This window comes from Seriola dumerili, unplaced genomic scaffold, assembly GCF_002260705.1.
Source record: "Seriola dumerili isolate Sdu_G_001 unplaced genomic scaffold, Sdu_1.0 BDQW01000153.1, whole genome shotgun sequence".
Lineage (NCBI taxonomy): Eukaryota > Metazoa > Chordata > Actinopteri > Carangiformes > Carangidae > Seriola > Seriola dumerili.
In genome coordinates this window covers 858,129-869,258 of record NW_019174408.1, presented here as the reverse complement: position 1 = coordinate 869,258, position 11,130 = coordinate 858,129, and the positions used below count along the sequence as shown (strand labels likewise).

At 47.3% G+C, this 11,130-nt stretch overlaps 1 protein-coding gene across 1 annotated transcript; it reads right to left on the bottom strand.

Moving 5' to 3' along the window:
- Positions 1–416: 416 nt before the first annotated feature.
- On the bottom strand, positions 417–9,609 carry tbx2 (T-box 2). Its single transcript, XM_022751360.1, has 8 exons — positions 9,393–9,609; positions 8,313–9,143; positions 7,174–7,441; positions 5,404–5,550; positions 4,157–4,233; positions 3,870–4,039; positions 2,628–3,211; positions 417–2,298 (listed from the first exon to the last, which is right to left on the bottom strand). Exons 2-8 carry the CDS (start codon positions 8,669–8,671, stop codon positions 1,840–1,842), a joined length of 2,064 nt encoding a protein of 687 aa, XP_022607081.1. The 5' UTR covers positions 8,672–9,143; positions 9,393–9,609; the 3' UTR covers positions 417–1,839.
- Positions 9,610–11,130: the final 1,521 nt, after the last annotated feature.

Here is an 11,130-nt window from a genome sequence, read left to right as displayed (position 1 = left end):
TACACGACCCACCACTAAACAGCTTTAAACACATTAAACTTCTTATTTTTATTGTTATTCTAATGTTCATTTAAAGGTTCAATATTTAACATCTGCGGCCGAAAAGTTTCAATTCATCGAATTTAAATGTATTTATCAAAATAACGTGAATTAAACACCATTATATTTTCTTATCAAATGTTTTCCATGTGAAACGTTTGACCGACAGAGGGCGCTGCTGCCCCACGTGTGTGTGTGTGTGTGTGAGAGAGTGTGAGAGTAAAAACCATAGATGACTTCATAAAGAAATGTCTACAGCTGTTTTTCTATAATTAGATGATTATAACAACAATGAAAATAATAATAATAATAATAATGATTATAATGAAACGCCTTCAAGCTTTTCAGCACAACGATTTTTTATTGAAATTGTGAGACAATCAAAAAAAAAAAAAATACCCGGACAACCAGCATAAACAAGATACTTTTCGTCTTTAAATATATTTATGAATAGATATGAACGATGCGCCCGTAGAGGAGGAATTGCTTTGAACGTCTCCAGGCTGGAGTGAAGTAACCTGAGGTGTTTTTGAATCCATGTGGAGCTCAGTCCGTCTGTCTCTGTTCCTCTGTTTGTCGGTGGGTGCGGACTAAAACATGGCACACACGTTTCTCCTAAAAATCAGCGACGCTTCTTACAATTTGTCAAACCAACAGCGCTAAATAGCTTCTTTTTAATTTACAGTATATGGTCATGTAAAATGAGGAGGGGGAGGGGGGAGGGAGGAAGAGGAGGAGGGAGGAAGAAGAAAGAAAAAAAAAAAAAGCAACGAGTTAAATTCGAAATATATACACGCTAATATACAGCCTTGAATAAATTAATACCAATTGCATATTCTTGGATCTTAGCTTTATTTACAGATTGTTTTTATTTTTAATTACATAAATATTTCAGAAACATTTTTTTCTGGCATGAAATGATGAGCGGTTCTTTCTCTTGCAGACGGAACGTTCAGCTTCCATCCCTTTTGAAATCATCAGGCCTGGAAACAACAACAACAACAACAAAACAAAAACAAAAACAAAAAAATAAGTTTTTGGACGCAGCTTGAGACCTGCCTGTCGGCGGCGTGAGGAGGCTCCTGCTCCGGGGAGCAGGGATCAGGGATCAGGCCTGGATCCTCAGATGCTTCAAGTCATCACTCTCTCTCTCTGTGTGTCTCTCTGTGTCTCTCTCTCTCTCTCTCTCTCTCTGCGCCGCTCAGTCTGTGGAGCTGCAGGAACTCAGGCAGGTTAGACCGATATCTGGGGCCCGATACTGGCCTCTGTGGTCCACCTCTGAGATCATGGATGTGACAGAGTTTGTGGAAATGATCAGTGTTAGTCTCTCGGACACTTCCTTGAACTTAAGAGTTTTGTTTAAATAATATTTTTAATGATTATTTAGTGTTTTATTGTTTTGTTTTTTTTTTATTCTTTGCAGATTTAATTTATAGTTTTTTTTTTTATCAATTGATTGTGAATCCATGGATGTAGTAAAAAGAGCTGCTGACTCTGACACTGGGACTCAAGGAAGAGTTTCGGTGTGTTGTCTGACAAGCTCTCTCTCTCTCTCTCTCTCTCTCTCTCTAACAGGAAACCTTAAATACTTGTGAATTTTAAAAAAGGTTAAATTTAATGATATGGACTAAATTTCACTCAATCTGCAGCTTTTGTTCCAAAACAAAAAAATCAGTTATCAGCCTTCAACAGCCCTCATCGGTCAGACCCTCATCCCACTCTGTAATGTGCTGTACAGGACAGATGCACGTATAGTCCTCTGGTGTTCAAGCCAAGACTTCTTCCCCGACAGAGTCTTCATCACTTGGGGGAGTCTGCGGCCGGGGAGGGCTCCCTCTGGCCCTCCAGGCCGCTCACCAGTCTCTGGATGCTCTGCAGCTCGTTCACCGAGTCCTTGATGGAGGCTTTGGGGGAGGCGACCCTCCCACTCGAGCCTCCTGTCTTGTGGTTGCTGTGGTGCTCCGGGGCCGGGCTGGCCTCTCTGCTGCCCGGCTTGGAGGACTCGGAGCCGGGGTTGAGGCCGCCGGGCAGACCGGTGGTGGTGGTGGTGAGCAGGCTGGAGCTCTGGGGCAGCGACACCGGCAGCTGGTAGGGGTTGAAGCGGAGCCGAGGCCGGGACGAGCCCAGGAAGGGATTCCTGGAGAGGGGGCTGGAGGTGCTGGTGGTGGGGAGGGCTGAAGCTGAGGCCGCCGCCGCAGCCGCCGCCATGTAGGTGTACGGGTACGGGAAGAGGCCCCCGAACGGAGGCATGGGGATGCCCTGCAACACGAGAGAGGAGAGAACTCATCACTGTTTCCAGTCAAATAATCAAAGTAGCGTCCCATAAAATCAACAATCTGTTTGCTCAGAGGATTTACAACAGATTTCTGAGTAAAAGACAAATGTGACAGAAAAACAACAAGTATTTTATATATTTGAGTTTAAATTCTCTTTAAACTTCATAAAAGGTTTAAAAAAAGTTATTAAATCCTCTTGTTTTAAAACAGACACGTGACATTTAGCTTTAATCCTGTAAATGAAAGCAGCTCAGGTGAAGTGTTGCTGCTCTGTCTGAACTCTGTCCATCAGCTACAGGTGACCCTCCTTACCTGAGAGGCGAGCATGTGCTGGGACAGATGGAAGGGGAAGGGGTTGGGGGTTCCTCCCGTGCCCTGGGTGGAGAGGCTGCCGTTTTCCAAGCCGCTCGCCCCCGATACAGAGGCCAAAAGATGCCCCATGCCCATGGCGGAAAAGGCTCCGGGGGCCATGGCAAACTGCCCGGGGTGAAACAACAGCGGCGATCCGGTGTTCAGGGGGTTAAAGAACTGCTGACTGTGCAGACCGGACAGAGCCAGGCTTTGTAAGTGTCCCGGGCTGAAGTGCGAGGGGCTCTCAGTCTGGACCATGAGGGGGGAGAACGCGTCCTTACTGGCACTGATGCCCCCGGCCTCCGAGTCCTTTGTCAGTGCGTCCGTGGTGTCCTTCCTGTGCCGGCTCTCCGCCTTGTCCTTCTCTAGGTTCCTCATACTGAAAATGGACTCGTCCTTCTTCTCGGCGCCGGGCCTGTCGCGCATGCGGTCCTCGCACCTGGAGCTGTAGGGGGACACGGGTTCAGGTCCGGGGCTGTTGGAGGCGGTGCAGTGCTCGTCCTGATGCTCCAGCTCCTGCTCGCTGTCAGTGCACGTTTTCTCATCTGCAACACGAGGGAAGAACCTTTAACCATTTATCACCTCGTCCCCAAAAACACACGACAACAAACAAACACTGTTGCATTTTTAACAGCAACATCAAATATCCTGGAGTGTGAATGAAACCAGCACATTGAAATAAATAACAGGCTTTGTTAAATTAATTAGTTTGATAAATTAAAGGAACGTAAAACAGTGGGAAATAAAAACCTTAAATATCTATAACCTCAGTGACTCTGAATATTCTCAATTACTATATTTTAAATTATCAAAATCACAGCTGTTCCATATAGAAAATAATGTATTTATCTTAAATGAAATAAATCCAGTACAAAGGCTGCTCTTAGTTTAATTATCTGACAGGTGTGAAACACATGAGCCAAAACAAACCCATAATAATATGATTTATTTTAACATTTATCAGGTTGTAGATAAATATTGCAGAATATAGAGTATATTATATTTAATTTAAAAAGTATTTATTGAACAAGCTAATTAAAGTCAATATATATTATCCTCATTTTGTTGATTATTCCCTCAATTTTAAATGGCTCCATTTAAATGTATAAAATAATGTAATGACGCCTGGTGATGCTGGATCTAACCCTGTGACTCATGTCCGGGTCACAGCACCAGAATGAAACGGTCACTGCCGGTTCTCACCTCGGCTGGGTCTGCTGAACCTCAGCGGGCTGGTACCGGCTCCCAGCGGGGAGTGGACGGCGTCCCTGCCCGTCGGAGCCTCACTGGAAGAGGCGTCCGAGTCCGCGCCCTCCCGGTCCGCCTTGCACTGGTCCTCGTACATCCGCAGCGACGGCATGGTCAGCTGCTTCCTGCACAACAACAACAACAACAACAACAACAACAATTAATAATAACAATAATAATGACGGGTAAAACATGGAGCACACACCGTCGCTTTTACAGGTGTGATGGCGGCAGTCTGTTACCTTTTCTCCCGCCTTCCGTTCCCCGTGTCTCTGAATCCTTTTGCGAAAGGGTTGTTGTCGATCTTCAGCTGCGTGATCTGTTGGAAACACACGGACACACTTCATGTCAGACTCAAGACCGGGATCCGGATCCAGACCAGGAGCAGGACTCGTCCTTTGTTTGTTTGTTTGGGTCACATTCAGTACCAAACAAACGCACACAGAACCGTGCAGGACTTGGGCCCCCGGGGGCCTCGGATTTGCATTATTAATAAAAAGCGAAATGATGGGTTCGTTATTCTCATTGGCCTCTGGAGAGAAATTCTGCCACGAAATATTTCTCTGTGGGGCCCCCACACGAGCCCCCGGACCCCCCAGAAAAAACAGGGCAGAGGAGGGAGCAATATGGAACAGATGACTGTCATATCAATAATTAATACTGCGGTTTGGATCACTGCTGCTGCTGTGGAGGAGCCCGGTGTTGTGGCTCTTCGTGCGGCCTGCCCTGCACGGAGCTCCTGGAGGCCCCTCGCTGGCCCTTGAGGCGCGTGCCACTTGAGCAGAGACTCGCAACATCTGCGGGGTCAGCAGCTCTTTAAAAGGCCTGTAATCGATTGTGACTCTTTGCCATAAACTTTTACAACAAGCCCCCCCCCCCCTTCCTTCTTACCCCCTCCTCACCTGGACACAAGCTCCAGTTCAACCCCAGTTTATAATAATGTCACATACAAAACCTCCACTCAAAACCCCCTGTATTTATCAATCAAACATCTTGTTAAATCCAAACTACGGAGGCCGAGAGAGTCACTTTATTTAAAGAAAATTTAAAAAAACTAAAAAAAAAATATATATATTTATATATATTTATATACTGTAATTATATATATATATATATATATATATATATATTTATATAGGACCTATCTGCCGCATCACAACCAAACACAACACACTCTGCTGTATTTATCCGCCTAATTGATTCACTGCTGGGGAAGGTAACAGCTCATTTGTAGCAGATAAAACACACACACAAAATATCTGCTTCACACACAAATCCAGGCAAAACAGCAATTAAAAAAAAAATCAAGTGGGACATGATGGGAGCCTCTGCAGGGAAATTAGGCGACCTAAAAAATCAGATTAAGTCTCCGGGGTTTGGTGGCGGTGGTGGGGGGAGGGGAGGACCAGGAGGCATGTAAGAACATTTATTTTGCAAGAATAGCTGCAGCCATATTTAGAGGCCGTGGTGTGTGAGAGCGGTGACCCACCTTGTCGTTCTGATACGCCGTCACGGCCACGAACTCGGTCTCCGGGAACACGTAGGTCCGGAAGGTGCTGTACGGCAGCTTCAGGATGTCGTTGGCCCGCACTATGTGGAACCTGGGCTGGTACTTGTGCATGGAGTTCAGGATGGTCTGCATCGCCAACACACACACACACACATACGCGGATTTGAATATAGAATATCAGCGGCGTTTTTACGTCGCTTTTTGTCGTTTTTCTCCGAGCTGAAACTGCCAGTGTTGCGGCGGATCATCGGCCTATTGTTAGTGATGCTGTTATAATTACTGTGTGAGCAGCTCGGTCTGTAATTAGTGCAGGGCAAAGGGAAAAACGGGACCAGGCCACACATGTTGTCACGAGGACCCAGAACCACAGCAACAAAAAAACAAAACAATAACAAAAAAACAAAAAACAAAAAAATCTGATTTGATCCAGTTTTTATCAAAAGCACGTTTCCACTTTTTCATTCATCTGCTCTGACACTCTTTCACCTTCATACACTTTACCATAAAATATACATTTATTTATACTAAATATCTTTTAAAATTACAAACAAATTTAAATATATATTTACAAATAAGGCAGGCAATTAAACGTTATGATAATGTTAATTACAGATATATATATTATATATAGGCTATATATATATTTTTTAAATTAAATATATTCATAAAATATGATCTTGTATGTGTTTGTAACCGATTGCAAATAATTTTGACTGACATGTAAATGTTGAATTTGTTTCCAGTCACTCTGACAGTCACATGGACTTATCAGATATTTTATTTGTAGTTTATGGTTCATTTATTTTTACAATCACAGGTGCAATAATGTAGAATAATGTCAAATAAAGTAAAATACATGTTAAACTCTGCAGGAAATATTTTATTATAGATAAAAACCAAATGCAGTGCAGCTTCCAGACCTAATATATATAACAACACGTATACTACTACACTATACTACACTACACTATACTATACTATACTATACTATATTACACTATACTACACTATAGTGTTGGGTTACAGGAGCGGATGTGGGACGTCATTTCTCTGTGACCTGGTTTGATCAGACGCCACTTAATCCTCCGTCCAGCAAACAAACACTGCTGTTTTATTATTTTATTTATTTCTAATAAAACCTCGATCTCGAAAAAATAAAGAATAAACATGGAGGTAAGGAGGGAGGGAGTGAGGTGGGGGCGGTGAGTCTGCAGCCTTGCAGCCGTGCAGGGCCCCCGGGGCTGGGCTGCTGCTGCAGGGAGGGAGCAGGGCCTGAATGGCTTGGCTCTGGATGTTTGGATGCAGGCTGATAATATTCTGGAGAGCAACACGGAAACATAAGCTGTGTGTGTGTGTGTGTGTGTGTGTGTGTGTGTGTGTGTGTGGTCTACGCGGCACGACCCGGTGCGCTGTGATGCTCGTAGGCGTGCGTTGTGTCAGTGACGGAGGGGGGGGTTGTGGGGGGGGGGGGAGTCAAGTGGCGACAAAGTGACAACAGCTTTGGACGTGGAGACGAGCAGCGCCGTCGTTTACTCCTCTAATGTTGTATTTCTGCTTCACCGCTGAATCTACCTGCTCTGATCTCTCACTGATTTATTTCCCGCTGTTCCTGCGTGTTTCCTGTTGTTATTAATTTTCATCTTTGTCTTAAAAACACCTCAAACACTCAGCAGCGTCTGATCCAGCAGACACAGACACAGGCGCGTCTCCGCTCAGACTAAAACTAAAAGAAAAAACTCGAGTACTCACAAATCCGTGTTTGTCTGAGATGTTGTTGGTCAACTTGAGTTTATGGAAAGCAACAGGCTTGGCCATCCACTGCTCGCCGGTGGCCGGGCTGTCCGGGTGGATATACATCCTCTTGGGCATCTCCGGGTCGGCCTTGCCCGCCACCATCCAGCGGGAGTTGTGGAACTTGTAGCGGCAGTCGTCCGCCGCCACGATGTCCATCAGCAGGATGTATTTGGCCTTTTTGTCCAGGCCGTTTATTCGCACTTTGAACGGAGGGAACATCCTCCTGGAGAGAGGGAGAGAGAGAGAGAGGGAAACACACGGGGAGTCAACCACAACACAACGTGCAGACCGTGAAGGCAACACTTGAACAAGTCTGACAAAAGAGGCTTTGAAGGCGCAGCAAAAACACGACGCTCCGACAAGTGGAAATATTGTAATGGTCAGATATTATTCTCCAGCGCGGCAATTAGCAGACAGTGAAGACCCAGAGTGTGTGTGTGTGTGTGTGTGTGTGTGTGTGTGTGTGTCTGTGTGTGTGTGTGTGTGTGTGTATTGTCCAAGCCTTACACTACAGACCTGAGTATATATTTATGACCACAGCACTTTACGTTCCTGTGACAGCCTGTTTATAAAAGCAGATAAAAACCTGATTCAAGCTCAGGTCACTTTTTTATTTTTATTTTTTTATATATATATATTTTTTTACCAAATATCCCAAATATTTTCCTTTGATGTCTCCGGAAATGTGTCACAAATATTTCACAATAAACTCACCTTTTAATTGAATCTCTTACTGGAATAAATGAAGCCAGTTTAACCCCTTAAATATTCATACTATTCTCGGGCTGGAGCTCCTTTTAAAAACTATATATTTAATGCATAATGTGAGGGGAGCAGAGCTCAGCCCTGCGGCGTGCTGTAGTTTTCTTGTGTGTTTTTGTTAATGGTAAAATAGGCTGGAAATCACAGGGAGAAGAAGTGCGGGTCAGTAAAGGCCTGACGCGCAGGCAGCCGCCGAGCACCGGGAGGAAAAGCCTTTCTCAGCGGCTCTGATCTCGTCAGCTGCGGCTCCCTCTCTCTGCTCATATGCGGGAAACCCTCCGGACGTGTTTGCAGGATAAAAATATTCTCGGTGGATCCAGAGGGATTCTTACCTTCCGGACTTGGTAATAACCATCTCCGTCCCGAGTTTATGAAACTGGTCCCAAAGATCCTTGGCTTCCAGTGTAACTTTGGGGTCGTCGTCCACCTCCTCCTCGGGCTCCAGGCTTTTCATGCTGCGGAGATGAGCCGCCTGATGGTGGCTGAGGGCCGGGTGGAGCCCAGCCTCCGCCGCCCCGGCCAGGCTGTGATCCGGGATGGGCTTGGTGAGCGCCCCGGGAGGCAGGCTGAGCGCCGGGAAGAAGGACGGCTGCGCGGCCGCTAGGAAGGCGGACATGGGGAAGTCGGTCGGCCGGTGTGCGTGGAAAGGGTGATAAGCCATTGCAGTCCCTGTAAAAACTGGATCTCTCATCGGTGCATCCACAAAAACCAAGTGAAAATAATGGATATTTTTAGTGGTATTTCCCTCCCCAACCTTGAAGCCAGTGTTAGGTCCGCGCCTCGCGAGCACTTTAAATGTGTAAAGCCGCACGAGAGGGAGCGCCGCGCGGCGGAGTCAGGGTGAAGAAAACAGCCCGGAGTTGTTGTCGGTGTGTTTCTCCGTCGGTTCCTCCGCGGACTCCTTCAGTGGAAGCGGCGCGGTGGCGGGAGAGTCCGGCTGCGCTGCGTGCCTCTTACACAAATCAGCAGTTTCTCTGCTTCAGTCATCCCACACTGACTGGAGAGATGTGGCCCCGTTCACTGCAGATCTGTGACTATCTCACATGTCCTTCCTGCCTCCATCCCCAGCACTAATGAACCAAGCCCCTTTGATTGCTGATTTTACGCTTTCTGGACCAATTGTGGGCCCCTATAGGCGTGGTTCTGACAGCTCCAGCCAGACTCTGGGAGAGGAAGGGGAGGGGAGGGAGGGGGGACAAGAAGGTGTCGGAAGCATTAGCAGTAAGAAAACATGTCAACAGAATAAAATATTAACCAATGACAGGAAAGATCGGGAAATCCCACCCCCATTTCCAAGCCAAACACCGGGTCAGCCCTCAGTTCTTGGCCGGTGGAGGCATCACCTCTCTCGGCTTGCGTTTTTACAATGTCGCCTCCGGAGAAACCGACCTGTCCACTGAGTGAATACTCACCTTTCTGCGGAGGAGCGGCTCCGCTTCTGCACGTCACCTCAGTCCGGTCACCACAGTGAACCCGCGGCTCCGCGCGCCGCCGCTCTCTCTCCCAGAACACACTTGTAATTATTGTAAGTTATCGGCTGTTTTGACGCGTAGAGGCGGGATGTGGCTCACATTAGCCCGGGCTGTGTTAGCGCTGGCTCCAGACTCATACAGCCCCAGGTTTCCCCCACGAGAGAGACATTTATCTCTGCGTTTTCCTGATCGAGCTGACGGGGAGGAGGCGGCGGCGGCGGCGGCGTGACACAGAGACACGGCTGGAAAAAACAAATCCAGATGCAGCGAGGAGGAAAAAAAGAGGAAAAAGCAGCTGAATGATGATGAATGAAAAATCAGAGAGTAGCAGAAGAGGTGAGTTCTCACTCCGACACAAACTCTTCCTTGTTTCTGACTGAGTTTTTATTTAAACTGAGGTTAAATGATCACAGTGTTCGCCGCGGAGGTGATTCAGAGCCCGGGCTCGGGGCTGAGTTCAGGCCGTGGCAGCGTGTAATCTCCGACAGGTTGTATTTTGTCAAAGCAGAGACAGTGCGGGGCTCCGGGAGCCACGGGTGGGGGGGTCCCCCTCCAACACCAGCCTCCCTTGCTCTACTCTTGATTAACTCGGACTCGGTTTTCCGAGGAGCCGCTCGGCGCCAGTCCTCTGATGCGCCACAATCAGAACAACCTCTTGTCTCTTTGTATTTACCCTCAAGTCCTGCATGTTGTGCGCGCGCCTCCGGGCCCCTCCGCCGCCTCATCTGCAGCTCCGCTCCACTTTCCTGCCTTAGTCATGACTTGGTGTCAGATGTGAGATATTTTTTTAGTTTAGTTTTTTTTTTTGTTGTTTGTGGAGGGTGGTGGTGGTGGTGGTGGTGGTGGTGGGGGGTGAACAGCTGCTCTCTCCGGGCAGGATGGACCGTGATGTCGGCCACAGGCGTCACTTCGACAAAAACTGAAACAAAAAGTGATAATCCTCCTGAAGGAGACTGTCAGAGGCAACTGCGCATTTCCTATTAACCCCTCTAACTCTGCGGCTTCCGCTGCCAGCCGCACACAGCTCTGATGAAAACCCTCTCCACTAATATCTATAAATTATTCAAATATAAAATACATTTCCTGACCGGCCGCAGCGGGAGTTTAAAACCCTCAAATTAACTCGTTCTGCTACAAAAAGGTGCAAAAAAAGTGCGTCAGATGCGGCGTGTTGCGTGATTTAAATGTTTGCACATCTCCACTGTGTCTCACACTTGTTGCTCGGCTTCCATCACATTGATAGCAGCCACCCCCCCCCCCCCCCAACACACACACATACACACACACACAGACACACACAGGAGCATCTCAGATCAGACACAGGTCCCCGGAGCATCAGCCTCCTCGCCCGGCGCAGACCCGCAGCCGCAGCCCGCTCCTCGGTGACCAGGTGGATAAAAGGTGCGTTATTTTTTCAGCCGAGCACCAGGTGTTGGCACGTGAACATGAGAATGTAAAATCATCCAGAATGTCTTCCGCACAGCTCCCCGCTTCCCTCAGAGTTCCACTGCGCCGTGCATCTGTTATAATTCGCTCGGACAGCTGACTTGTTTGGAATGCTGCAGCCAGAGATTTATGAAATGACAGAGATGGAGCTGCGCCGTGGGAGCGGCGGGAGCGGCGGCTGGTTAGAGTGTTTGGAGCCGCGTGCATGGAGCTTTACATGGGAGTAAAAAAA

Coding starts and splice junctions, on each gene's coding strand:
- tbx2 (XM_022751360.1), bottom strand. CDS start 8,671: ATGAGAGATCCAGTTTTTACAGGGACTGCAATGGCTTATCACCCTTTC. Junction 5,551..7,173: donor TCTCAGACAAACACGGATTT/GTGAGTACTCGA, acceptor TTGGCGATGCAG/ACCATCCTGAACTCCATGCA. Junction 4,040..4,156: donor AACGGAAGGCGGGAGAAAAG/GTAACAGACTGC, acceptor GTTGTTGTGCAG/GAAGCAGCTGACCATGCCGT.